At 52.8% G+C, this 26617-nt stretch overlaps 14 protein-coding genes across 14 annotated transcripts; 6 read left to right on the top strand and 8 right to left on the bottom strand.

Annotated features, from left to right (window-relative positions):
- Window positions 1-1215: 1215 nt before the first annotated feature.
- On the top strand, window positions 1216-1785 carry J4E84_000966 (uncharacterized protein; the record flags this gene model as incomplete). The annotated part of the gene is made up of 2 exons (XM_049383601.1): window positions 1216-1276; window positions 1361-1785. The coding sequence occupies 2 exons, from the start codon at window positions 1216-1218 to the stop codon at window positions 1783-1785; spliced, it is 486 nt and encodes a 161-aa protein (XP_049249119.1).
- A 745-nt stretch (window positions 1786-2530) lies between these two features.
- On the bottom strand, window positions 2531-4524 carry J4E84_000965 (uncharacterized protein; the record flags this gene model as incomplete). The annotated part of the gene is made up of 2 exons (XM_049383600.1): window positions 2531-4341; window positions 4401-4524. 2 exons carry the CDS (start codon window positions 4522-4524, stop codon window positions 2531-2533), a joined length of 1935 nt encoding a protein of 644 aa, XP_049249118.1.
- A 390-nt stretch (window positions 4525-4914) lies between these two features.
- Window positions 4915-6204, bottom strand: J4E84_000964 (uncharacterized protein; the record flags this gene model as incomplete). Its single annotated transcript, XM_049383599.1, has 2 exons — window positions 4915-6136; window positions 6185-6204. 2 exons carry the CDS (start codon window positions 6202-6204, stop codon window positions 4915-4917), a joined length of 1242 nt encoding a protein of 413 aa, XP_049249117.1.
- A 459-nt stretch (window positions 6205-6663) lies between these two features.
- Window positions 6664-7287, top strand: J4E84_000963 (uncharacterized protein; the record flags this gene model as incomplete). Its single annotated transcript, XM_049383598.1, has 1 exon — window positions 6664-7287. The coding sequence occupies one exon, from the start codon at window positions 6664-6666 to the stop codon at window positions 7285-7287; it is 624 nt and encodes a 207-aa protein (XP_049249116.1).
- Window positions 7288-7420: 133 nt separating this feature from the next.
- Window positions 7421-8236, bottom strand: J4E84_000962 (uncharacterized protein; the record flags this gene model as incomplete). Its single annotated transcript, XM_049383597.1, has 1 exon — window positions 7421-8236. One exon carries the CDS (start codon window positions 8234-8236, stop codon window positions 7421-7423), a length of 816 nt encoding a protein of 271 aa, XP_049249115.1.
- A 546-nt stretch (window positions 8237-8782) lies between these two features.
- On the top strand, window positions 8783-9589 carry J4E84_000961 (uncharacterized protein; the record flags this gene model as incomplete). Its single annotated transcript, XM_049383596.1, has 2 exons — window positions 8783-8959; window positions 9005-9589. The coding sequence occupies 2 exons, from the start codon at window positions 8783-8785 to the stop codon at window positions 9587-9589; spliced, it is 762 nt and encodes a 253-aa protein (XP_049249114.1).
- A 686-nt stretch (window positions 9590-10275) lies between these two features.
- J4E84_000960 (uncharacterized protein) lies at window positions 10276-11205 on the top strand (the record flags this gene model as incomplete). Its single annotated transcript, XM_049383595.1, has 2 exons — window positions 10276-10283; window positions 10329-11205. The coding sequence occupies 2 exons, from the start codon at window positions 10276-10278 to the stop codon at window positions 11203-11205; spliced, it is 885 nt and encodes a 294-aa protein (XP_049249113.1).
- A 168-nt stretch (window positions 11206-11373) lies between these two features.
- Window positions 11374-14805, bottom strand: J4E84_000959 (uncharacterized protein; the record flags this gene model as incomplete). Its single annotated transcript, XM_049383594.1, has 1 exon — window positions 11374-14805. One exon carries the CDS (start codon window positions 14803-14805, stop codon window positions 11374-11376), a length of 3432 nt encoding a protein of 1143 aa, XP_049249112.1.
- A 330-nt stretch (window positions 14806-15135) lies between these two features.
- On the top strand, window positions 15136-16048 carry J4E84_000958 (uncharacterized protein; the record flags this gene model as incomplete). The annotated part of the gene is made up of 2 exons (XM_049383593.1): window positions 15136-15452; window positions 15502-16048. 2 exons carry the CDS (start codon window positions 15136-15138, stop codon window positions 16046-16048), a joined length of 864 nt encoding a protein of 287 aa, XP_049249111.1.
- Window positions 16049-16232: 184 nt separating this feature from the next.
- On the bottom strand, window positions 16233-16843 carry J4E84_000957 (uncharacterized protein; the record flags this gene model as incomplete). The annotated part of the gene is made up of 3 exons (XM_049383592.1): window positions 16233-16592; window positions 16638-16717; window positions 16771-16843. The coding sequence occupies 3 exons, from the start codon at window positions 16841-16843 to the stop codon at window positions 16233-16235; spliced, it is 513 nt and encodes a 170-aa protein (XP_049249110.1).
- A 280-nt stretch (window positions 16844-17123) lies between these two features.
- Window positions 17124-18071, bottom strand: J4E84_000956 (uncharacterized protein; the record flags this gene model as incomplete). Its single annotated transcript, XM_049383591.1, has 1 exon — window positions 17124-18071. The coding sequence occupies one exon, from the start codon at window positions 18069-18071 to the stop codon at window positions 17124-17126; it is 948 nt and encodes a 315-aa protein (XP_049249109.1).
- A 789-nt stretch (window positions 18072-18860) lies between these two features.
- On the top strand, window positions 18861-20807 carry J4E84_000955 (uncharacterized protein; the record flags this gene model as incomplete). The annotated part of the gene is made up of 3 exons (XM_049383590.1): window positions 18861-19827; window positions 20235-20701; window positions 20763-20807. 3 exons carry the CDS (start codon window positions 18861-18863, stop codon window positions 20805-20807), a joined length of 1479 nt encoding a protein of 492 aa, XP_049249108.1.
- Window positions 20808-21370: 563 nt separating this feature from the next.
- Window positions 21371-23009, bottom strand: LGD1 (L-galactonate dehydratase; the record flags this gene model as incomplete). The annotated part of the gene is made up of 4 exons (XM_049383589.1): window positions 21371-21867; window positions 21925-22621; window positions 22794-22898; window positions 22962-23009. The coding sequence occupies 4 exons, from the start codon at window positions 23007-23009 to the stop codon at window positions 21371-21373; spliced, it is 1347 nt and encodes a 448-aa protein (XP_049249107.1).
- Window positions 23010-24085: 1076 nt separating this feature from the next.
- Window positions 24086-26440, bottom strand: J4E84_000953 (uncharacterized protein; the record flags this gene model as incomplete). The annotated part of the gene is made up of 3 exons (XM_049383588.1): window positions 24086-26253; window positions 26300-26377; window positions 26425-26440. 3 exons carry the CDS (start codon window positions 26438-26440, stop codon window positions 24086-24088), a joined length of 2262 nt encoding a protein of 753 aa, XP_049249106.1.
- Window positions 26441-26617: the final 177 nt, after the last annotated feature.

Below are 26617 nucleotides of genomic sequence, written 5' to 3'. Positions count from 1 at the left end.
ATCGCGTCCCATGTTACAAGATAGTCAAGTTCGAACGAAGCTTGAATTCGTTACCACAGTCACAAACTCCTGCGCGCAAGGTAAGATCGGAAAAGTAGGAACTCACATTGGGCTTGCCCTCTTCTACTCTTGATGCTTGTATTGCTTTCGAACGTCGCCGCTTGTTTCCATTGTCGCCTATTTGGTCTTCCAATCATCATTTCTCTCCTCTTTTCAATGATCTTGTTGTCAGGAAGTCACGCGCGTTACCTGTGGCATCAGACAACATCGCAGGTGAAGGCATTCGATCGTTGATCGAGTATCATACCCAAGCGCAGCGCACACCATCAGCAGCGTTCATGTCGAGTCGGAAGTCAGCTTTCAATGTGATATTCGGGGTCGCTGCCAATCCGCATCCAGACTGAAGTTGGGAAGTTGACGGGGAGGTACTTTCCAGATTCTCGAGTTCACATCCACCAGCATGCGGATGATATGTGTAACTAATTGGATCCAAGTTTACGTCTGCAAACCTCTACTTGTTATCTGTTTCCTGTATGTTTCCCTTCAATATATCTTCGAAGAGATTTCGTTAGTACCTTACACCTAAGTATCGTTCTTGACCTCGCGCATACTTTCAAGTCCCAATGTGCGCGAACTGTTCCTCTCTTTGCGATGCGAACCGCAACAAACGTCGTCCGGGTTACCAATCGCAACCTCTGCTGGGCCGTCGCTGCCGTCTCAAAGAGGAAAGAGCAAACAAACTCCAGCCTGGGACCTCACTGTCGGCCACCTGCCTACGTCACCATCCTGTGCTTGTCCATAGTCACATTTCTAGCATCTGTCCGTCGTACATGATCAAAATCGCTGAGAAGGCTAGTCGCATTTGCGCCACGGCACCCATGGTCTGTATGGGCGAGGTGGTGCCACGAAGGTGCCTTCCTGGGCACGCGCAGAGCACAACAACGACGCACGCTCTCGCCCCACAATCGCGCCTTCACCTTCACTTTTGCTCCTGCCAATCCGTCCTCTGCTTGTCGCCTGCCGCCGGAGCTAATTTCCGCCGTGCCTGCAAACGCTGCTCGCACGTCATATAAACAACTTTTCTGTGTCCACCTCCGTGTCTTCTGCTTCTCTCACGACACTCACCCCAAAGCTTCATCATCTCTGCAGCTGCATCAATCCAACACGAACATACTTCACTTCATCCCCACCACCAATCAGATTACCGCTATCAACATGTTCGGCTACAAGATCTTCGCTGTCGCTGCGCTTGCGCTGGCTGTCGTCGCCACTGACCGTGAGTACATGCTTCAGGCTTAGCTGCAAAGCTGCTTGGATACCTCTACATGGCATCGGGCACACGATCTAACATCTCTTGCAGCTGTCTGCGCTCCCGCTGCCACCGTGACTGTTACTGTCACCCAGTGCGTCCCCGAGCCCGGCAAGCCGTCGTCTGAGCCAGTCCCCGCTCTGTCCGATGTCTCCTCTACCCCCGCTATGTCGGCTGTCTCCTCGACTCCCGCTTTGTCGGCTGTATCCTCTACTCAAGACGGCGGAGCGCCTGTACCTACCACTACTAGCGTTATCCTGCCTCCCCCAGGACGACCAGTTCCCACCACCAACGTCCCCGATGACGAGCCTTCCAGTGCTACTACTACGACTGACGGGGGTCCCTCATCCTCAGGTCGCCCTGGTGAGCCCACAACCACTGCCGTCGAAACTGCTGGCGCCGCTCTCGCAACGCCTGTCGTCGGTATGGGCTCGCTCGTCGCCATGGGTGCTGCAGCCCTGGCTATCATGGCCTAGGCCCGTTCACACAAGGTCCACGTGCTATATTGAGCAGGGGTGTCGCGCTACACGTCGCGTTCTCAGTCGAAGTCGTTAGTGCAAGGCCTGGTATCCATGGGGCTCTCTCTTATTGTCTTGATCATTCTCTCAAGACCCAGATACCCCCATTCATGATTTGGTATTAATGTATTGGCGGCTTATCATCGGCATGGGGTGTCATCACTCGTCGAAAAGCTGCCCCATGGTATTGCATGTTCATAGCCTTCCACGAGTCTAATAAAAATACTGACATCGTCATTACTCTTGCTTCCGTACCATGCTTGCTTTGATGACCATGCCGTGTGAAGTGGCTCTCACACCGCGCTTGGCTTCCACTCCTCGAGCTACCACGGATGACTGAGTTGATACCTTGTTGCTCGAGAGTCAATGAAGCCCTGCTTGCCTATCAGAGTGCCCCTCGTTGTTGATTTCGGGCACTGAGAAGGGCAGTGATGAATATCCTACCGAGGACGGACAGTACGTTCATGTGGATCGTTAATACTGGCTAGAATGAAGGCATGATGAGACTGAGTACGGTTCTGATGGAGTGCACATGAATATCAACAGAAAGACATATCAAGGGCGGGGAAAGCGAAAACAGGGAACAAGCATAAATATACTCTGAGATATCTTCTAATGATAGTAAGAATCCCTCAATTAGAGAACGCATCATGCTAATATATATCGCTCGTTCCCCCCACTGGATGACCACTCAAACGAAGTACTATCCCGTTTGTTTATACTTCGTCCTCAACTCGTCGATCTCGCGTTGGAACTTTTCCATATCGTCGAGGATGTTACTAGAATCGCTTCTTCCCTCGCCCTCCTTCCCGCCAGCCATGTTTTCATCGAGACCTAGCTTCTTCTCGCTCTCTTCCATTGGCGAGTATAAAGCATATTCGTTCCCACCTTTCTCGTCTGCAGGCGCGTATTCCCTCCTCAATGAGCTTTCGCTGGCTACGCTCGTCCGTCTGTGCTCTGTGCTTGTACGGCGGTACTCCGTGCTCGTCCGTCGGCTTTCTGTGGGGGACGAAGAGGGTACCTGAGGTCTTTGCTGATCAAGGCTTGAGCGATTTGATCGGCGTCTTGGTGGAGGCGGAGGTGGCGGCATATTGCTTCCTGTGCTTTCTCCAGATACGTTTCGCTGGGTATTGCGATTGGAGGATATAGATGAGGCGCGGTGCACACTCGGCGCTGGCGACGAAGGTTGGGACTCTAGAGTGCTCCGGCGGGATGAAGGGGGTTCTGGAACAGATCTCGGCGTTCGACCCGAACTTGAACGCTGTGGCAGTTCGGTGCTAGAAGAGTTCGCGCTTGAGTTGCCTAGGTTTGCGAGTCGTGCGCCGTGTCGTGAAGGTGGAGGACGTGGTGGTGACTTTGCTCCAAACGGGTCGACGTTACTTGGAACTGGGCTTTGTATGGGGTCAACCGAGTGCTGAGATGATATCGTAAGGTTTGAACTGCTCCGCGATCTATTGCCTGTCGTCGTCGTCGTTTTGAGCTGACTCTGCCTACGGGCCAATGGCACGGGGGGAGGTGCCTTCTTTTGTCTAGTTGTACCTTCTGAAGACGGTGAAGGCTGGTCTTGTGATGGTGGGGTTGGTTGAGATTGTAGCGGGGTGGTATCTTGCGTGCTGATATGGGATGACTGCGGCGCAGCAACGGGAGTTGGAGGGAGCGGCTTGTTTGTGTCCGAACTGTCTGTTCGTCTAATAGCCGGCGGTGGTGTTGGCTCTGTCGCTGCAAAGCTCTCGAAGGACACTGTCTGTGGCTGTCTCTGCGTAACGAGCTTTCCGTGTCGATGCTTGGGGGCAGGCGGGGGCTTCTTCTTGCCCTTCTTCACCTCGGAGACTAGCCCCATGCTCTCGTCCTCTTCCGAGTCGGCCATATCGACCGATGTACGTGGTGAATCAGCGTGGGATTCTTGTATGGGCTCGAATAGCGATTGCCGTGAGACTGAGGAGGTATCCGTGCTACTACTGGTCTCGAATTGCGCGCCTGCGACGGGTTGTGATGCGCTCATAGACTGCTGAGGCGGACCGGATGGTCGCGGAGTAGCCTTTCCGGTCAGGAGTAGATTCTTGAAGCTCTCCACATCCAAGGAAGCTCTGCTGTTGCCTAGCATCGGTCTTCCCGTGTTCGTCCGCTCCTCCTCGCTCTCCTTGTCTTGGGGTTCTAACGAGGCCAGTGTTCTCGAGAATGGATTCGCTGGTACGTTACCCGGCGATTGCATCGCCAGCGGCTCGCCGAAGGTTGGTCTCGGGTTTGAGGACGCGTCCGCTATTGCCATGGCGTCTTTCCCGACAACTTGGGCATTGGCTTCACCCGCGGTGACAGAGTTGTTGACAAAGCCGGCGGGTGTTACGGGAGGCGGTGGGCTTGCAGGCCGACCTTGGCTCGATCGCCGGGCCATGAGCTCGTTCAAGGTCGCATCTGAGTCGTCAAAGATGGGCGGTGGAATCGTAGTAGTGGGCGAGAGAATGCGGACAGACTTCTTGGTCTTGCCAGTCGAGGGCGGGGCGGCATCTTCGAGCACTGTAAGACAATTACTCCTTGAATGCCAGCAGACGCAGAAAGGCAAGGCGAGGGAATACCATGGTCGCTGTCCTCCCTGCGCGCTCCAAGCACACTGCTATCCGTGTTGATGAAGGAAGTCTGCGGGACGGGCGCGGGCTGACGGGGAGCTTGAGAAAGGCGGAAGGGGTTTCCGGACGACATGGTGGGTGCTAAAAACAATGCATTATTCTATGTACATGGAAGGGGCGCGAGAGAAGCGGTGAGATGGTGCCGCGCAAGAAATGCTGCTGCTGATAGTCGGCTCTGCGACGTGATCATCGCCGATATGCAGGTGCTGGCGATCCGGCGCGGGACAGCGAACAGCCCCCACCATCGTACCTCGTACACCATGACGGCCCAATGAATCTCTGCTATCCATCTGGCACAATCTCGCCAACGAATCCTGTGGCCCTGTGTGTTCTAGAGCTCATGCTGCAATATTCGCTTTCTGCTACAGGATTAGGAAACTTCTTTACACTGTTTAGTAAACGCGTGGGCATCTTGCAGCGGCCTACCGCGGCTATCTATGTAAGGGTCTATCTCCACGGTACGCTAATCGACATACACATGCCACCCTGCCTGGCAGTCAAACCACTTGCGCGCCAAGTTCCCTCCACTCTCTGTCGGTTGGCTGAAAGCAACTCGAGCTTTCTCAATGTGCAGCCCATAGATGAAGTCGGATCGTGCGATATCCAGCAGCCTAGTCGCGATGCCTTTCTTTCTATACTGATTCGACGTCCAGATACGCGATATGCCCAAGGCTACCGGATCTGAATCGGTGCTGATAGAGATAGAAGAGCTATGGGGCGCGACAGCATCTCCGTGCTCCTGGTCGGGCGAACCGGTGGGGTCCAACACCTTATAGGCTTCCCAGATTCGCTCTGCCAAACATGCTCCTACACACTTATTCCCTCGAATGTATAAATATATCTTGAATCGATCGACGAATGCCACGTTGGCTGGGTTCTTCGCCGAGGGCCGTGGTTTCGGTACAGGCGTGGTTCGTTCTGTTTCGTCTGCCTGGGCTGTCCGACTCGTCTGTCCCCAAAGCTCGTCGTCTGATATGGGAACAGCAGCAAGCTCTGTGTTCACAACCTTCAAAACATCACTCGCCCGGTTGCGCATCGCCAATGTATCCTTGCGTCCAACCACAGCGATGAAGCTCCCATCACCACTCCATATCTGGTTCTTCCTAAAGCGCTCCACGACTGGCTTGGTGAAGTCGACACCCCCAAGGTTCATCGCATGAAACTTCTTATGTAGCACCGCGTCTTCGGCATTCGACGGTATGTACTGCATGCCACATATCTTGCATGTTTTGCGCGTCTCTGAAGCCAGGTCTAACTGCATCTGTACCATCTGCTTCTTTTTTGGTGTTGGCTTCGGTGGGCTTTGCGCATTGTGACTCCGTTCTGTAAGGGGTTCTTTGGCGGGCGTGCTCGGCTTGAGTTGCTTCTTGAATATGGAGAAGACTGGTCGCCGTTTTTGAACGGGTGGAGGGGAGCTGCGCGGTGCTGGCGACGACGGTGGACTAGACCGAGGCGGTTCGTCTGAGAAGACTGCGGGCGAGTCTTTGGGGCTGGATGGAGGGGCGGTGGAGCTTTCACGCTCGCATTCGAGTGATGAAATGACAATCGTGGGGGAATTATCCAACGGCGTCAAGGTCGTCGTTTCGGTACTTTCGATCGTGGTCTCGACGCGTCTTCGTTTGGTAGGCGGTTCTTCATCGTAGAGTTGGCGCTTCGTGTGTCGCGAATAGGTTCTGACAATCTTTCTGGAACTGTGTTAGACGTGCGACATATCTTCAATTGGGTCAGCTTACTTTGTTCCGAAGGACGACATTACGGCGCTGTTGGCAAGCGTCGGAGGAACTGCGAGTGCTGGACCGCCCACGCGACAGACGCGTTTTAGCGCGTTGCGTTAGTGCCCGCCCGCCTGCACGACGTCACGCCTCGTCCTCTCACATGTCACCTGGGCAGTCCCAAACATCGTATTCAAGGATACACTTCACAGTCATCAAGTCTTCATGCGTTTTTTACATACGGCAATGTGCTTGCATCGTTCTTGACTAATCAAAAGGGCGAATGCCACTAATTTAGGCAACCGGTCGATATCCCAGCAGGGAAGGTGCGTTTGCTTCGTGCTGACTGGCCTTATCATGGTCACTCAAAGGGCATCTATGAGTCAACGGCCGTGAAGCAACCTGGCACTAAAAGTACGCAAACATCAAATTTTGCCGAGTACACCATCTCCATTCCTTTCTCCCGTATTCGCACTCTCGTCGATGTATCCATCTCCAAAATGGCGGAACAAGCAACACCAGCACCGACGAGCACATCAGTTCCATCATCCATAGTGACTACCAAGCGTCTAATCATCCGTCCAATGTGCCTCGAAGATGCCCCTTCGACTTCCCTGTACGCCAACGACCCCCTCATCGCCAAGTATATGCGAGGAACTTTTCCCAGTCCATATACACAGTCTAGCGCCGAGACATGGATCAACACGAACCTCGCACTCCCATATCAACACCATTTCGTCATCTGTGAGAGATCAGCGCCAGAACTCGCAATAGGAGGCATCGGTCTGAAACTAGGCTCGGATGTGTACGCACATGCAGCAGAAGTTGGTTTCTGGGTTGGAAAGACGTATTGGGGAAAAGGTTATATCACGGAGGCACTAGAAGCCTTCACAACTTGGAGCTTTGAAAGTTACGAGAACAATGGCCAGCGATTAACCAAACTCTACGCTGGGGTGTTCTCTGGCAACGGAGCGAGCATGCGGTGCTTTGAAAAGAATGGGTACATCCTCGAAGGTGTGCTGAGGGACAATGTTTACAAGAACGGTGAGATGAAGGATGAGCACATGTTCGGTATGAGAAAGGCAGACTGGGAGAGGAGATTGCGTGAGGGTGTCAACAAGTAGTGGAGTGAGGGGTAGCACCTGAAGTGGATCAGAGGTCTCTCAGATTTGGTAGTCTTTGGAAAGGTGATCACAGTAGTGGCCAAGACAGGTTGAGAAGTTTTTGATTCAAAAGCCAAAGTGCGCTTGAGGTAACTCAAGGACCTGGTTGGGCTATGTATGCTTGGAGTTGCATGAGCAGTATCTCAACCGGCACATTGTGTCTTGCTCTCTTCATCACGACACATTTCTCACCAGCGTACTTGCTGCCTTTTATCAGTTCTTGCGCCTTGTCCTCTCCAAGTAGATCCACCAAACTGTAGACCGCAACCTTTCTGCCTCGCCAAGTGGTGGTATGAAACTCGAGCTCCGGAAACATCAGGCGAGGTTGCAGACATGCGATGACAGGACCAGTATACCAGTGTGGTGAAGAGTGAGTGACTTCTGGGGTAGCATGTGGATCCAGCTTCGCCTCAAAGCTCTTGGTAAAGTAGGCTGACCACTTTTCCAGCTCAGCCATGTTCAGATCTGCCAGCTTTTGCATATCATCCCCACGATTATGAAGCGATCGGAATATGAGGATACAAGAAACGTCTTCGACGCTCTCAATGTCTTCAGTCCGGGGACTCGCGACTGGAATCAATCGACCTCTGAAACCAAAGTTCCAGCTGAGCTTACTCGCTAATGTCTTGCGCATTATGTCCAGTATGAAGTCTGGCATGTCCTCCCTCCAAACCATCTTCTTCAAGCCCAGCCCGCCAAACTTTTCGGCCATGCGTGAGTTTAGAGCTTTCTCCCAGGCTTTCTTCTTGCCCAGTTGTACAGTAACCCGACGAGTCCCAAGGAAACGGTGTGGGGGTCCGAGGTGCTTCTTGTCCGTCGTGAGAGAGACAGGCAGGAGCCACGGGTCTTTGGTCGTTGGGTGCGGGCGTGCGTGGAGAGAGGTCAGGAAGGCGCTAGGAAGGGAGATCATTGTTGCGCGGCATTGACGGACTGGCGATGCCAACGCATGGGCTGAGAAATTAGTCTTGCATTGCCATCAAGGGACAGCATTATGCATACCGAATGGATTCTCCCATAGTTTCTTCTGGAAAGGCGTGAATTCAGCAAAGTTCGGTCGCTCTTTCGTCTGTTCATAGCGAGACCTTTCTTCCAAGGCTACCGGGTCGAGCAATGGCGAAAGTGGAAGTTCTTTGGCTGTCTCGTCTTTGCGGAGGCGGACCGTTTGGTGGGCATCTTCGCGCGTAGGACCAAGGTCACTGCCTTTCAAGAGACGACCGGGAATATGGGCGGAGGATTGGCGGCATTGAGCCCGCGCCGGGAGTCTAGTGGGGCTCAAGCATGACGTCGGGCGACAGATCCATCTGCCTGGCATCAGGCGGGACAGGGAGCGACTGCGTGGTTCGTGCGGGTTGGAAGTGTTGCGCAGGAAGAGCCAAACGATCGCATCGGACCCCCGGCTTGGCGCGCCGGAGCTGCGTTCACGCGGGGAGGCAGGAGCTACCCCGACATCACCATCATGGCTTCTCTATTACGGCGGGCTGCAAGGCCATCAACACTACAAAGCTTTGCCAGATATGGCACGCGGTCCATATCAAGCCAATTCGGCTTCCAGCCGCAATGGAGTCCACAGCAGCAGGACCAACAGACACCGCGCGCCATCTCGCTGCCGATACCCTACGTGACGGAGACTACTGTGAGCTCAGCAGCGCTACTATTCAAGAGCTAGCTGACTTTATAGGGTGGAGGCTGGAAAACTTCTGACATCTTCTCGCGTCTCCTGCAAGAGCGCATCATCTGCCTGAACGGCGAGGTTGACGACTACATGTCTGCCAACGCTGTCGCCCAGCTCCTCTTCCTCGAAGCCGACAACCCCGAGAAACCCATATCCATGTACATCAACTCGCCTGGTGGCAGCGTGAGCGCCGGTCTTGCCATCTACGATACCATGAACTACATCCGCTGCCCGGTCAGCACAATATGCATGGGCATCGCAGCCTCCATGGGATCGTTGCTGCTTGCAGGTGGCGCCGAGGGGCAGCGATACATATTACCACATGCGCGAGTCATGATACATCAGCCGAGTGGCGGATACCGTGGCAAGGCAAGCGATATTGCGGACCATGCCAAAGAGATCCTCAGGATACGGGACAAGTTGAACAAGATATACCAGTCGCACGTTACGAAGAAGAGGACGCTGGAGGAGATTGAGAAGTACATGGAGCGCGACTACTTCATGGACGCGCAAGAGGCGGTGGACTTTGGTATCGTCGACAAGATACTGGAGAAGAGAGAGGCGCCGGCCAAGGAAGAAGAGAAGAAATAGGAACGCCAAGTACTGAATAGTACAAATAAGATCATGACCAATTATCATCGAAGTGTGCCTGCCATCGATACTGCGCCTGGGTAGTAGCTTCATGCCATCTCTGGGGCCAACGTTTGTATCTTCTACATACCGTTTTTGCTTATTATAGATCGCCGAAACCGGAACAGCTCATCACACAATCGTCCAATACATTCGCATGTGCTGCACTCGAAGTCTCGTTAATATGGCATGTACCAGTGTTGAAGAAGCTTCAAGTGGTACAGCGAGCTACGCCTCACCCCTGCCTAACCGCTGCCAGGTACCTTCCGGTTACAATTGCGGCCTTTCGACACACAACTGTGTTTTGTTTCTGCAACGAAGTTCTGCATTCGACATGAGCACTCGTTGTGCTGATAAGCGCGCGCATTCTCGATACGTAACTGAGACGGTCCTGATCCCGCCAAAGCGCTGTTCGTCCCCCATGATCCTGCTTAGGCGTCACAGTGACAACTTTTAAACTCCAAGGGAAGATGTATTCAGAATATCAGTCAGAGAGAAACACAAAAACGTCTTTACAACTTACAATGTCAGCACCTGTGTTTACCTTCAACACCTCATCGCTCCGATCGCCGTCACCAGCGCCAGCAAGTAAGCCAGCTGTGGGTGCAGGCCGTGTGCCCATAGATAGAAGAACTGACGATAGTCAAATGCTGTCGTAAGTATGTTGTATCTGACCATCGCTACTGCTAATGTCCCGTAGATTTGACATCCCTATGCTGAAAGTGCGCGTTGGGTCAGGCCTCAACACGGCATCATTCTTCGTGCATTCGACACTCCTCACATCCAGATCCGACTTCTTCAAGCATGCCACTAGTCAGGACTCGAAAGAAAACGAAGAAACTACAGTTGCACTACCAGAAGATAATCCCGTCACTTTTCGTCGATACCTCAACCTTATATACGCACACAAGCTAGCCACCAAAGGGGATATGCAATGGCTGATATTATGCCGCCTCTACGTACTAGCGGAGAAACTACAAGACGTCACATCAAAGAACCAGATCATCGACGGGATGTGCGTCTTCTTCAACGAGAATATCTGCCTCGCCGTGAAACACATGGTTCATTTTATTCTTCCGGCTGTAGCGACTGCGGAGCTGTATGACGGCACCACACATGCAAGCAAGGCCCGAAAACTCCTTGTGGACCTGTACACAGACTTCGGCTCCGAAATCTGGCTTCGAAACGATGAATTAATCCCTTTGCCCGAGGAGTTCATTCATGAACTCGCTATTCGCTTGTTTGAAAAGCGCGGTCCTGTGTTCTCTGATTTCCGGAATAGCTGTCCATCGTACAAATATCATGACGTCCGCGCGTCTTCCCCGGAATTGACCCCAACTGGAACAGGAGATGTTGAGCCAGTCTTGGCAGACGAGCGGAGCGATGCGACGCAAGCCTTTACGGTGACGGAGAAGGAGCCTGGTGAAGACGTGCGTCGGCCCAAAGATACCAAGGAAGAAATGAAGCATGGAAGCTCTGATGTTGCAGCTGATCAGGTTGCAACAAACTCATCCCGCCAGAATATTGCGGCCTCTACAGTTAAGCCCGTGTTTGGAGGCCCGCTAAAAGTGAGATGAGAGCTCAGGAGAAGGGAGAAGGGATTTCGTTTTACGGAGGCAAATACCACGCAGATATGCTACATTGTATTTGAAAATATTGTCGCTAATTCTAATGCTTTTTTTCCCAACGACATTGTGGCGTAGAGATGTTCATATCATACGCCTGTAAGGGAGTTTTATCCCTGTTCAAGCACTTTGAACACACTCAGCCAAGCCACTCCAGCTGTCGGCGACCCAAGGCGCTAATACAACTGCTCTCTGAGCATCTCCCACATCGCCAGTACCACCCATCGCGCCTGCCAACCCAACAGCACCAAGCGTACCATTCGGCGGTGCGTTACGCATCGCAGTTTCCTTTGCAAGCGTACTGACGAACGCATCACCTTCAGCAGCGTCGGCGAGCTCTGTCCAACCAGTGTGTTTCCAGGGGGCAAGCATGACACTGCGACGAGCCTCATCTAACTCTTGCTCCTCACCACCTAGACTGACTGAGATGGCTTCGATAACCTTCTCCACGCGTGCCAGCTGTTCGTCGCCGAGCTCCTTGTTCGTGCGCAGTCGGTCTAGATCGTCTTTGATGGCTTCCATGGTTTCCAAGTCATCGTCGAGTACTGTCATGGCGCCAATGAGGGTTAGCAAGCCAACATGGCCTTCGTGCTTCTCAATGGCGGTAAAGAGCTGGTCGCGAGCCACTTGCTTCTCGTTCTCTCCACCCTTGGCCCAAAGTACTTCTGCGAGAATGCAGATGATGTCTGGGTTGGCCCCAGTTGCCTCGAGCGATGTTCGGAAGTACGGTATCGCGGCGTCGAATGAGCCACTAAAGTAGTGTGCTAGACCAGCTGTGAGACGAGCTGATAGCTTAGTCTTCGAGATCTGGTCCCCGGATAATGCAGACTGCTTGGTATCGCTGTCCAGTTCAGAAAGCAGATCAAGTGCTGTCTCAGCTTCTTCAACAGCCGATTTGAAGGACTCGATAGCGAGAAGGTTGCGGGCCAGATCTGTCTTGGCTTGTGCAACCCGAGCCAGGGACGCCAGCGACTCTGACTTCTCATACTCTTGCTCAACTGTCTCGTTCACAGCTTGCAGAGCTCCTACGGCAGCGTCATAGTTGCCAATACGCTCTAAGAACAACGCCACTAGATGCTTGTGCGGAATGTCGTAGGGTGCTTGTATGTTGAGCTGTTGGAGCGCGAACAGGGGTTGTATGAGGTTCGTGACGTTGCTGGATGACGAAGGCGAAGACACAAGGAAGTCGAAAGCCGAGACGGCGTACTGACGTTTGGTCAAAAGCAGTGACGACTCTGAAAGCTCGAATGCGTGAGTGAAGTGGGAGAGCGCCTCGTTGGAATCTCCGGTGAGCAATGCGATGATGCCTTCGCCGACCCATGCTAATGAGTAGTCGGGGTCTTGCGATTGCGCCCTTGAGAAGGCAGTGTGCGCAAGTTCGTGATCATTTTGTAACAAGTAAAGCGCTCCTAGGTTCGTCCAGGTGTGCACACTTCGTTCGTTGAGATGTAGGGAGCGAACAAAGGCATGCTGAGCGACTTTGGGACTCAGTGTAGTCGTGATGACACCAAGCGAGTTCCAGAACTCCGAGTTACCGGCTTCTAGTTCGATGGCACGCTTGAAACACTTCATGGCTGCTCGAAGGTATGTTGTGAGTTTCGAACCCTCAATGCCTTCCTGCTCTAAGCAGACGTGTGCTCTGTACTCTGTCCAGCCTAGGTTGTACCACGCTACAGCCTGTGCGTGTATGTCATGCGCACAACTGGAAACTGCTCGTTTTTGTGCAAGTATTGAGGCTTTGAGCACCTTGGTAAGGGTGTCGTCCTTATCTGCGGAAAGTGCAGCCAACGCATCCTGTCCAAGCCCATCGATATCCTTGTGTTCATCAAAATCGATGTTCATATCCGACTTGCTGCGCAGCACCTTCTCGATCAGCTCCACGGGAAACTGCTTGAGTTTATCTTGAACCCAAGTGAACAAACTGCATGCATCGCCAACAGCTTTCCATAGGTTGAAAGCATCTGGCTTGTACTCGGTAATCGACATCGCAACTTCGATACCGCGGGTCGCGCTATCGGCAGCCTCGCCGAAGAAACCGGTTTCAATGCAATGCCAACCCTTCTCTACGAGAGTCTGCAGAAGTGCTATCGAGACACCAAACTCTTTCGGCCGAGACGCTAGTACAGCTTCGTAACCTGCAAGAGCTTCATTGAACTCACTCAACTCGCGGTTGACGTTGGCGAGCATGTACTTGGTGAACCACCCTTCTTGGTCAGACCTCTTCAATACAACGCCATCTGTCGGGTTTTCTGCGTAGTTGAACGCGCGTGATGCTGAGTTATATCGACCAGAGTTGTGGTAGCTCTCTCCGAGACCGACGTAAGAGTAGTAGTCATCCGGACTAATGCGTAGTGCGGATAAGAAGGACACAATACTCTTTTGATACTCTTGCTTGTTCATCTGGACGACACCAAGAGCAGAGAACGGCCAGCTGACGCCTTTTCGTTTCGATCCTGGTGTCTGACGGGCTTTTCCGGAGTCTACAACTCGCTGGGACACGACCTCGACAATGTCCCACTCGCCTTGATTGGCGAAAAGGCGAGCAAGGCGCTCAGCTGCGACGACCTCAGAGGGTGATAGCTCGAAGGCTTTTTGGAAGCACTGCCGTGCTCGTCTGCGGTCCTTGTTGTAATCTTCGTAGAAAATGCCAAGCAGAGTATATGCGGGCGCATAGTTCGGGTTTGCTTTGATCGCCGCGAGCAGCTTCGCATACGTTCCTTGGCGGTCCTTCCTCGCTTGCTTTGACGGATCGAGCTCCCATATGCATACACCTATTCTATAAAGTGTCTGTGCGCGGAGCTCGCGGCCACGTTGCTTGGAGGCATCGAGCTGCGGGTAATCGAGGTACTCTTGGAGCCTTTCAAGACCGGCCTTGTAGTCACCGGCAAGTGCTTGACACCAGGCTGATTCTGCACCTATGCGACCATTCGAGGGATCTTGCTTTAGCGCCTTCTCAAGGAATTGGAAGGCTTGCTCATATTCCTCCTCTTCTTCTAGGACCAACCCGATGCCGATGAGAGCAGAGGTGAACTGTGGCTTGCGTTTCAAGATGGATTCGAAGATACCCTTGGCTTCCAGATGATTTCTTGGGGCCTGGTAGTAGACTAAAGCAGTAGCAAGCGTACTACTCAAAGCGTCGCGAGTTCTCTGAAGTGATAAGTCGGTCTTCTTAGCCTCCGCAGCAGCATATTTCAAGCCTTTCCTTGTGCTCTCGACCGCGCTTTCGTACTCCTCCAAGGACAGGTAGTAGTCTCCGAGCAAGCAATGTGCAAGTGGCGATCTTCCAGCCTCGGTAATTCCTTCAGTCATCAACACCAGACAGTCCTCCTGTGAGACTGGGACATCTTGGGTAAGAGCTACCCCACCCTCACTCAGGTCAGGTCCTTCTCTTGAGTCGCCTTCTTCTACAAGCGGGTATCTTGATATACCGCTGCTCAACCAGCCTGTGATGACTTTTGATAGTCCTTCGTTGGGGAAGAGCTCGACAAATTGCCGCAATGTCGATATGTCGAGGTCCAGCAGGTCGTGCGCACTGTCCGCGTGTGACGCCATGACAGCAATCCGAATTTTTGAACCCAGCCAATGCAATGCAGAACGCCGACAGATGCTGTAATGAGAGGGATTCGAAATGTCAGAGATGTTCGAACGGTTTTATTGTGAAGGGTAGCGACAAGTAGATTACAGAGTGGTTGACGTTGATGTTCGTGTTTTGGTAAGGCTGAAGCCCAGGATCGACGCTAGCATGCCGTGCGTCATTGCCTGCTCTTTCGACGCTGCGAGCCCCACACCAAAGCTCCAATTCACTCCTCATGGCACCTTCATAACACAAGTAACGCCGTACGGACGGCTACTCCCCAAACTATCGCTACCCAAATTTACGACATGTCTACAAAAACGGCGCTGAAGGCTGCGAAGGCGGCCATTGGCGCAAAGGATTGGGAGGAAGCGAAGAACCAAGCGACAGCAGTGCTGGAGAAAGAGCCCCAAAACTACTTCGCCTACCTGTTCCTCGGACGCGCCAACGACGGCCTGAGCAGATTCGACGAAGCGGCGAAGGCCTACTATGACGCGACCAAGCTCAAGCCTGAAGACCCACAGGCATGGCTCGGGCTAAGGGGCATGTACGAAGGTCTCAAGGGCGCGAAGGTTGATGAGAACATCGACGTTGGGCTAGAACTAGCGCAGATCTACATGAACTTGTATGTCTTGTATGTATAGATGGGGAGATTACAATGCTAACAAGAACAGGGACGACGCGCACAAGTCTCAATCTGCCATCGATAAGCTCGTAGATCACGCCCGTGCCCATGGCACCAAGACTCAATATGCACGCGCACTCAGTACCCAGCTGCCGTCCTCTCCCGTATACTCTTACCTCGAAGGTCGTCTGCCAGACCCGTCAAAAACGTACACGCGCATCGCCGAGATCCACGAGACACAGGAGGCTTCCACAATCAAGCGGCTCATAGAAGAGAGACGACTTCGTATCGGCGCCACACTGGAAGGTACCACTGCCTCTGTCAAGAACGAGATATACGCTGCTAGCCCGCTAGAAGGGGTATACGAGGAGATCATCAACTGGACGGGTGATGACGAGCTGAGACGGGAATATGAAGAGAAGCTACTAGCTAGAGCGTACGACACCTTGATGGTGCTGCCATCAGGAGAAAAGGCGGAGAAGAGGGAGAAAGTCATGAAGTTGGCCCATGATATGGTTGTGATCAAGCACCCGAACCTCCTAGCTTGGACAATCGAGTTGGAGTGGCGGAGCGGTATGGAGGTCGAGGCATACTAGACGATTTCACGAGATTCTGCATAGCAAGGCGTTTGGCTGTTCGATGACCGTTTTGGGGGGGATTTGGCACATGAATGGGACCGAGTTCGGACCCCCTTCTGAAATATACGACCGTTTGCATTATAATTATCTTTGTGCAAAAATATTTCCAGACGCCAAACGCCACCCATGCTACCCTTGCTCTCTACGCGTTCGCCGCGCCTACGACCCTCTTTCTCTCCTCTACACTGTAAAGACTTTCGCCTTGTTTGAGCGCATGAATGAGCATCGGCACACTGCTCGCCTTGAAGTCTGGTGCTTCACGCACTTTGTCGAGATCGTCAGCGAACTCAGCCGCGATTTTGCGCAGATAGAGGGCGCCGAAATCGTCTTGCGCATGTTGACTAGCCTTTGACGCTGCCTGTTTTGTTGGCGGAGAAGCTGGCACATCCGTCATAGCGACATCTTCATCTGGCTGAGCATCTGGTACACTGCCAGTTTTAGACTTCTTCTTCTTCTTCTCTTTCTTCGCGGGCGCTGGTGCTGGGGCTGGCGAAACCTCCTTCTTCGAGTCAGCTCAGATCTAACTTGTTCAACGCGACACGCATACCTTTGTTTCTTCTTCTACCGCGGCCACCTTTTGGCTCTTTACGCTTGAGACATCGCTGTCACTTTCGCTCGATGATGAGACTGTCCAGATGTTAGCGTATACCTCGCGAACTGTTCAACAGCGCTCCTTGTACCCTCAGTTCTCGTCCTCCTCTTCTTCGACCGCTTCTTCTTTTCGATACCGCTTGCTCCTCTTTGCGGTGCCATTTCGTCGTGTTTGGTAGAGTAGGAAAAAGTTCGAGACGTGAATGTTGGTTATCGATAAGGCACGTGCGCCGCTAAGTCAAGGGTCTGCACGCTTACTAGTCCTCATCTCTCTCGGCTCATAGCATCACGGCAGGAACTAGAAAACGTAGAAGAAAGAGGCCTGTCCATCGTGTATCTGATTTTCAAAGACTGATGATGTCGATGCTACGCTTGCCACGCCGCGAGATGCGATTACCTCTATCTGAACTAACCCGGGAACCCTATCATCCTCCAGCCTCTTCTACAAGATGCTCTCTATCGTAGCAAGCTCTTCCATGGCACTCTTTACGCTCGTCTTGATTGCGTCGCCAACTGGCAAGTACGGTCGCCTTGGGTTAAGCTTCCCCTCGGCGCCCTCGATGCCAGCAGCTTTCGCACTGTATTGACTAACAGCATGCTTCGTGGGAGCGATTCCAGCCTTGATCGGGCTCTCCGCGAGCGCCGCCTTCCGGTGAAGCTCCAAGGCTTCTTGAGTCTTCCCAGTGGTATACCACTCGTAGACCTTTGAGCAGACCTTCGGGAAAACGTTGCTGAATGCCGACACGCACCCTGCACTTCCGACCGCAAGGCCAGCAACCAACCAATCCGCTTGGCCCGCATACGTAGAGAAGATATCGCTTGGCAGCTCAGCACATAGCCTAGTTATCTTCGCGACGCTGCCACACGTCAACTTTACGCCGACAATCTTGCCAGGGTTCCGTTTTGCGAGCGCGGCGATCGTGACAGAATCAAGGTCCACCCCGTTGCAGATACCTGGGAAGTTGTAGATGACGATAGGCAACTCGGATTTCTGCGCAACCTCATCGTAGAAAGCCATGACAACTTCTTTAGAAGCTGCTGGCCCATAGTACGCCGCTGGTAGCAAAAGTCCATAATTGGCTCCAGCCTCAATTGCGTCGCTAATGTTCTCCATGACTTGAGGTACAGAGAAGCCTGAGATGCCGACCATCAGAGGGTAGTCGGGGCCGACGGCCTCACGAGCACATTTCATCAACGCTCTCTTCTCATCGCGAGTGAGGAGAAATGCCTCAGCGTTAGAGCCAAGAACGACTAAACCAGTAAGACCCGATTTGGAGAGGTATTGGAAATACTGTTTCTGTGCGGCGAGATCCAAGGTTGCCGTGTCGCTTTCGGGGGTGTAGAAGGTTACTGCGGGGCACCATACGCCCGGAGCTGGAGGAGGAGCCATAGCGACTGTAGCTGTTGATAATAGCTTCCGGGGAGGGTATGCTTTCTGGGTCGACCTTGGTGATCAAAGCGGGGAGGCGGGGTGCAGGTGGGGTAGTAAATCCGACAATGGAAACCTGCGAGCGTTTCTGTAATCAATACTTATTTCAATGTTCAGCAGCACATAGGCAGTAATATATGAGATCTGAGTTGAGAGGATACGAGGTGGCCATGCACCATCGGAGTCATGCCATGGGCCTTCAATAGCCGCTGCGCGGAACGTCCACGGATTCCGACTGTCCCGATGCTCACATTTGTTGAGCCTCATCTTCTGCCAATCTCCACTCTTCCAATAACGGGCTTCCAGATAGCGACCTTTCTCGTGAAATCCACGGAATATATTTGGAGGTGTATCACTATAAGAACGCCTTGGGAGTGGCCGGTCCACCCCTCACCTGCCCTTCGTAGGTTGGCCCCACTGCTTTGGGTGGTAGACTGGACCGCTGCTGCCAATCGTAGACCTATGGAACAACAGCATGTTTCTCGGCTCGATCATCGTCATGAATACAGCCATTTTAGATAAGAATGAGAAGAGTTTTCTGTCGGCATATTCGACTACCTAGGGCAGCATTAGGACCGATCTTCTTGCTCTACTTGACTCAACCCTAGCATAAACAGATCCTAGTGTCTAGGCTGATTGCATATGTCTATTCCAATGAAAGAACCTCTTCTCAAGCGGGCAAGATGTCGTCTCCGAAAAGTCATTAATGTCCCCCGCCCCCGCGAAACCCAAATCAGCAGAAAAGGACTCATGCGACACGATCAACAAGCTCCTGACTTGGCGAATGCAACGACAGTCACGATTACCAAGCCTAAGAACAGACTCCAGAAAATACTCATGGCCGTATCGAAGAAGCACAGAGGACGATTACACGACGAACTCGCACAAAGGCTTCATCAGGATGTTCGCAACGCCCGAAGCATCGACATATCACGTACTATGGATGTTCCTACCCCTGTTCTCGTACCTACACAAGAGCAGAGTTCATCGTTCTTATTGATGCCTGCAGAGATTCGAAACGAAGTCTATCAGTATCTCCTGCCGGATGTTACCAGCCTGCGAGACGTTACCGGTCTTCTTAGCGCTTGCAAGCAGATCCGTCAAGAGTTTTCCAGCATGATAGTCGCCGAGAGCCAGTTAGTCATGAACGGCGCAGTACAGAAGAGCATCGATATGGTTCAAGTAGCTTTTTCCACTACTGAGATAGATACGGTCATCGGCACGCCCCAGATCCAGACGCACTCCCACCTTCATAACGTGAAAGTCCGTCTCGGAATGCGCGATACACGCTCGCTACCTGCCGACGCAAATGAACCACGCATATACTTCGACGACGTCTTCGCCTCGTTCCGCGAATTACTGAGCCTACATCTACCTTACGTTACCGTCAATGTCCCTGCCGCAATCGCCAAAGACGCCAGTATAGCCGATCCCGAACTTCGACATCGCCTGCTAGACGCATGCATCTTTACCTTCAGGGGATTGGAAGAGACTCCAGGGGTCACATTGAACGTGCAGCACGTTATATTCAAGATTCAGACTCACAAGTGGGATACCGCGGCTCTTATACATGAACCTGTTGTAGTCTTTGTAAGACGTATCAACGAACAGAAAGAGATTAAGTTTGATCTGCTTTGGAAGGACCCAAGGACGGAGAGCCAGCAAAACTCCACAGATATGGCAATGATGGCACAGTTGAAAGATATCGTAAGGAAGAGTCGAGAAGCTACTTTAAGTGATCATTAGAGACGCCACACAGAGCTGCATACTACTGGCAAGCAACGTTGGAGATGCGAACCTGTGGCTGATAACTCCTAATCGCTAGGATATTTCTGAGAATTTAGTTCATGGGAAGCGACGCATATTCCGTAATAATTACAAACAAATTGACTTACCTTGGGTCGCCTAATGATATCCCCACAACAAGTAAGAAACTGGTCTGGGCTCCTTCGACATGTGCATTAAAGAGTTTTCTCGTTGCCATCTGACCAAGTCTAAACGTATGGGTTCCAAGGCTGCCCTTTCGCATGGGTATAATTGTATTCTTTGCCGCCAAAACACCATCACCTACCACTGCCCCTCCTGCCTGCCTAAACTCTGAAACTAGGGAATATATCGAGATAGGTCGCGCGGTTAGCAGAATCGCGCGAGGAGACTCCGACTCGATGACCAGTGGGTACAGCAAGTCAGCTCCTACCCAGGACGGCACCAATCGCCTCCTCCAATTGCCAGGCGAGATACGCAACACGATCTACGAATACGCACTCACCTCCAACCATCACGAGATCTTCTATCGCGACTCGATCGACTTCGACTCAATACCCCAGGCAGTGGCCGAAGAAGTCAACAGTATAGACGATATCTGGCACGCAACACCCCAAGAATGTGTGGATGCGTATTACGAACATGAGTCCGCGCAGGGCGTAAAGCTGTGTTCTACCGCAGAATCTACATTCGAGTTCAACCAGCTGAAGTACGTGTGCAAGCAACTCTACAAAGAGACCAAGCACTTGTCACTGTTATACAACGATATCGTATTCGCCCAAGACAACGTATGCGCTCAAAACGCTACCCATCAGTTCATCCGCTTCGTGCGCCAATGCGACAAGTCTTGGACTTCTCAAGTCAAAACTGTGGAAATTCGACCATTAGTTCGCTCCAAAGATGAACGAGTGGATGTCGGAGGCCTCATCGTGAAAGGGCACTTCGATGAGTTGCGCATTACGTTAGCCGACCCCTGCCATAAGCTAAATCTCCTGGCCGACTACTGCATCGAAAATCCCAGGGTGCATGTCCGATTCCGTTTATTGGCATATGGACCATTGTGTCTTATGTATCATGAGGCAGCGCTTTTTCAACGTCGACTTCCCTCAGTCTTCTATGGAAATGGGACCTGCGTACCTTTTGGCAACCATCTGCGTGTTGTCAATGACCATTGCAAGACTCTAGCTGTTCGACTGAGCCAATGTCGCAATTTTCGGTTGTTCCTTACCAAAGAGGAAGCGTTTGATGAGCAAAGACTTAGGAAGTGTATGGTAGAACATAAGTTCTTTCGCAAACACATCTTACCGCTACGTGATGGGGGATTGGAGGAGTGCATCGAGGGTAGGAGGAGTATCTTTCTTGAGGGGGTGTGATTACAGGTAGTCTCGGAGAGGGCGAACGCGATGTATTAGTAACAGAAGGACATATGCGCTTAGCACAAGGCATCTATTCGCTCAAATACGATTCTTTCATTCGACAATTACGAAACTACATCCTTAGATCTTAATTCCCTCCAAAATCGGCTTCGCCTCCTCACTCTGCCACCATCCATCCTTACCACCAGGGAAGCTAAACCGATCCATACTCTCGGGCTTCATCTCAACCGAGTAACCAGGATCCATAGGAGTAACGTAGTAACCGTTCTCAATCCTGGACGGGTGGAAAAAGTGCTCATGCAGATGGTCAACGTACTCCAACACCGACTTCTTCCCCGACACGACAACGTAGTCGATGGTGGAAAGATGCTGTGTGTACTCTGGTAGACCGACACCACCCGAGTGCGGTACGATGGGGATGTTGAACTTGGCGGCCATGAGGAGCACGGCAATGACTTCGTTGACACCGCCGAGGCGGCAGGCGTCGATTTGGCAAATGTCGATGGCGCCTGAGGCAAGGAATTGCTTGAACATGACGCGGTTTTGGCACATTTCTCCTGTTGCGACGCCGATGTTGTATGGCTTTAGGGCCTCGCGAATTGCTTTGTGGCCGAGGACTGTTGAGGTCAGTATGCGTTTCTCTATAGCATAGAGGGAAGGAAGGGGGTGCGTACCGTCATCAGGGCTGGTGGGCTCCTCGATAAACCACGGCTTGAACTCCTTCAACGCCTTCATGTACTCAATCGCCTCCGGTACACTCCACACTTGGTTCGCATCGACCATGAGCACATTACCCTTGTCGAAACCAATGATCTCTCGTGCGATGCTTAGACGCTGCTTATCTTGCGCAATATCGCTGCCGACCTTGAGCTTGAAGTGCTTGTAGCCCTTTGACAGTGTCTCCTTCAGAAGACCACGCATCTTGTCTTCACCGTAACCGAGCCATCCCGCAGAAGTAGTGTATGCAGGAACAGCGCGGCTATCAAGGGCTTCTTGGAGTCGCTCCTTCTTACCGGCTTCGGCTTTGGTCAAAATCTCCAGCGCCTCCTCGGGGGTGATGGCATCGGTGATGTAGCGGAAATCGATCAAGTCGACTATTTGCTGGGGTGTCATGTCTGCAACGATGCGCCATACAGGTTGGCCGAGCGATTTGGCCCAGAGATCCCAGATGGCGTTTACGACGGCACCGAGAGCGAGGTGGATGACACCCTTTTCGGGTCCAATCCACCGGAGTTGAGAGTCGTTTACCAGGTGGCGCCATGTCTTTCCCCAGTTGGCAACTAGTGAGTCGAGTGTGTGGCCCTTGATGCGGTCGGCAAGGTAGGCGATGGCGGTGCATACAATCTCGTTACCGCGGCCAATTGTGAAGGTCTGCAAATTGTAAGCAATCAGGAAACGAATGGATTCAGTTGCCAAGTGGTCACAAGTTGGCCGGTTCAGGGGTACCCATGAGTTGGGGAAAGAGATGAGATGATCAGGGCGGAGTCGCCATAGTAGCTCATCTCTTCTACTCATGGCCAACATCGAATGAGATTAGACTTACCATACCATGACCCTTGAACTCAGAGTCTGTGTGTAGGATACAGTAAGCTGAAGAGTAGTCTCCCGCTGCGTTCATAGCATCGGAACCAGTCTTGTCAAGGGATGTCTATTGCAGACGCGTTAGATTCCTCTTTCTCTATTGTATAGCTTGAATGACTAGGGAGCATACTGGAAACCGCACATCCCTCGTCTCAGCACCTGTGATTGTAATGGCCATTGTGGTGTTTTCGTTGTGTTGCTACCGATGTTCGGAATGATCGGAATACCCCGCAAAGCTACCAGAAGTTGAGATTCTTTTCAAGGCAAACTTGAAAACAAGAGATGAAGGTGAATAAAGAAGTCGAGTTGAGATGATTGAGGGGATACTAATTCCGTCTGGAGGCAGGATCTAGACGGTCTATTTAACTGGCAAGGCATCCGGCACAACACTCCACGCATCTCCACGCCAAATAGTGCCAACCGCCCGCGCCATCGTGAATTCCACCCCACTTGCCCCTCATCATTCGTGGAAGATCTCGGCGCGCCACTTTCTGGGGCTGGAAAAATCGGGGCATTTGGCAACGTTGCCGGCATTTTATTTACCTCACACGTGAGCTGTACAGTGCTACACCCCACGAACTATAGGGGTCCCTTGCCCAGGACGCGGCTCCAGGTGCTTCGCGGCTAGGCGAGAAGCTTGGGCTTGACGACGCGTGACAACGCTTAGCAGCGTGCGAGGAGAAACTACGTAGAAAGCCGCCGTGATGACACGGGCAAGTAGTTCAATATGAAGCTTGTTCCTGACCTACCCCAACGACTTCTTTACGATCGTGAAGTGTGATCAAATACCGCGGCAAACAAGGCTTACCGGCCGCGGGGTGGCATGAGTGGGTTTAAGGAGTAGTCCAACCCGAGGATCATGAGTACCATCAAGGTAGACTCTCAATGCTGAACATCAGCAAAGTAAAAAGAGCACGCATAATACTTACGCCGCATAAGACTACAGCGAAGCATCATCCAAATTTGAACAACGGTAAAGGAAGAACGGCTGTGTATTAGTGGTGTGACAATCGAAAGTAAAAGGACGGACCTGGTATGACTCTCCATTCCAACCATACACCCATTATCTACACGTCGTTTCGTGATGCAAGATCCGAGGACCCTACAGCGCGTCAATACTACCCAAACAAGACCAAGACCTCCCAAATACTCACTCGCCCGGTTCGTGAGGAATGCAAGAGCCGTATCGGTGATGAATCCGAAAGGCACTGTCGAAGATGGATTGCTGTTCCACATGAGCAAAAAGCAACGTCCTCATTTGATACCCCTCTTCTCGGTCTCACTGTAGTAGATGACCATACGCCAGAGCTTCTTCACGAGAGACTCAGCCTCGTCATCGAGAGCCACTTCCAAGTTCTCCACCAGGGGCTGCGGTGCGCCCTTGCTCTTCAAATGGTCCACGATAGCGTCGACAAGCATCTCTTCTTGTACACCAGTGAGCTCAAGAACCTTGTTGGCAGCCCACTGCTTGATATCCTTGTCGATGTTTTTCTGAGGCAAATGCTCCCAAGCGATGGGCCATTTCCACAGGCCTTCCTTGTCGTTGGGAATGTCGCGCGCCAACTGTCGCTGGGCTTCTTCGATTTCTTCTTGCGTAAGGTTTGCACGTACAGCCGCATCGAAGTTGATGGGCACGAGAGTTCGCTTCTTGGCACCGGATTGATCTGTGAGGTCCTCGTCCTCGAGCAGATTCTCGACATCGGCGGCGGTTCGACGGGGAGCGGCAGTCTTTTCGAGCTTCTTGGCGGCGGCCCCGAGCGAGATCTTGAAATGAGCTGGCTCGCGCTGTTCCTCCCTGCGCATAAGCTCTTCGCCTTGCTCCTCCAAGAAGGCATCGGCCTGGCCGCGGGCATGGTCCTTCTGCTTCCTCTGCGAGGCCAACTCGCGCCGTTCTTGTTCGCGATCGATCGCGTCTTCCTTGGCCTCCTGACCACGAACTGACTCGCGGTCGCGGATCCAGTCGCTGTGGTCGCGGTAGTAGAGATCGCGTCTCGAAGCTGCCTCTTGATCATCGTCGAATTCTCGGAGTTGCTTCGCTTGTGCCGCACGAGCTTTCTCGCGTTCCGCGTCCATATTCTTGAAGTAGTCGTTTGTACGCTCGACCGAAGCAAAAGTACGACGCTCGGTCTGGAGCCAGCGTGAGAGTTGCTTCTTGTATGCCTCATCAGCCTCTTCTGCTCGCTTCTTCTTGCGACGACGCTCAAGTTCCGAGTCGCTGGCGGAGTCATCGTCGTCCTCGCGGTTGATGTATGCACCGTTATGTACGGCACCGCCATTGACAAAGTTGACACCACCTTGGTAGTCTCGGGGGAACTGTGAGCCCTTGGGTCCACTGGGTGCACCTTGAACACCCCGTTCTGCTCTGGGGCCCAGCGGTACACCATTGGCACCTCCGGGTCCAGTAGGGGCGGATGGTGGTGGGGATGCACGTCTACCACTACGCCTGCGCTCCTCGGCTTCAAGCTCCTCTTCTTTCAAGAGTCGTTCGCGATCGCGTTGGTTGGAACGGTCGCGGAAGGCAGCAATTTCTGCGGCGACAATTTCACGCATCTCTGCAGGGATGTCCGCAAGCTCATCCTCGCCATTTGCAAGGTTGACGAATGCAACTTCCACATCTTCACCGTCTTGTGCCTGTGCATCTTGCATCATTGTGTCTCCTGCGTAGTCGACGTGGGGTGCGTTCGGCGGGTTGAAAAAGCTCGCGAGGACCGAGGAAAGCGCTTCTTTGGCACTGTCGAGCCTAAATTGAACCGTGGCCTCGTCTTCGTTTCGGGTCTTGCTCCATTCCTCTGCGTACTTGATCGAAGCATCATCCACCATGACGTGCAACTTGGTCGTCTCCACCTCGTCTTGTTCGCCGTCGTCGGTTTTGGGCTTGCCGGCCTTTTGACGCTTTGTAGGCACACGCACGTCTTTGAATATCTCGGCGGCTGTCTCCAAGCTCTGAGCGTCTCCAAATTCGGCGAAGCCAAACGTCTGGGGCTTGTTGTTGGCGTCGGTAGCTCTCGTCCACCGAACAAGCTTTCCTGCCGTCTCCAGGATGCGCTCCATGCCCTCATCGCCTCCAACGCCATCGGGAATGTTGCCGACGAAGATGGTTCGCGCGATATCTTCGCGCGACGGGGGATTAACGGGCTGGACGGCGTCCCTGCGATCGCCGTCTCTGTCCATGCCAAGGCCACGGCGACCGGGTGGTGCGGCGTTGTCTCTTCGGCCGCCTACAGGGCTGTCGACAGCGCCAGGTCGTCCGCCCTGTGTTCCCAGACGGATGACGGGCGCATTGAAGTTGAAGGTGGGCATGTTCGTGGGCGGTGCCCATCCGGATGGCAGAGCGCGTGGTGCATTCATTGCTGGCGGGCCTTGGGCGTTCGCGACACCGGGGGGAACTGCTACGCCGGGGGGAGCTGCTGCGCCTGGAGGACCTGCGCAATGTCAGCTTTGCTATTGTCAGTTATTGCCATCACATACCCATTCCAGGCGGCGCCATGCCTGCCATGCCTGGCGGAGTGCCTGCGAAGCCCGGAGGGCGGTTGTAGCCCGGAGCACCTGCGCATGTTAGCTGAGTTCGCGTCGCAAAGGATCGCTTGACATACCAGGATAGCCGTACATCTTGCGCAGATATACAGTCGCCGAACTTGGTGGGATTATGTAAAGAGAGAGGTTGGATAGATTGTCGAGGTCGCTGTTGCGTGTTGCAGTGAGAGAAGAAGTCACAGTTGAGATTTGGAGCTCGAGGAACGCTCGGACCACTATATCGCCGACAAATTTGGGAACCGCGACGTGCAT

Source organism: Alternaria hordeiaustralica (assembly GCF_023758085.1).
Source record: "Alternaria hordeiaustralica strain BMP 2776 chromosome Unknown scaffold_1, whole genome shotgun sequence".
NCBI classification, from domain to species: Eukaryota; Fungi; Ascomycota; class Dothideomycetes; order Pleosporales; family Pleosporaceae; genus Alternaria; species Alternaria hordeiaustralica.
This window is presented reverse-complemented; position numbering and strand designations above follow the sequence as displayed.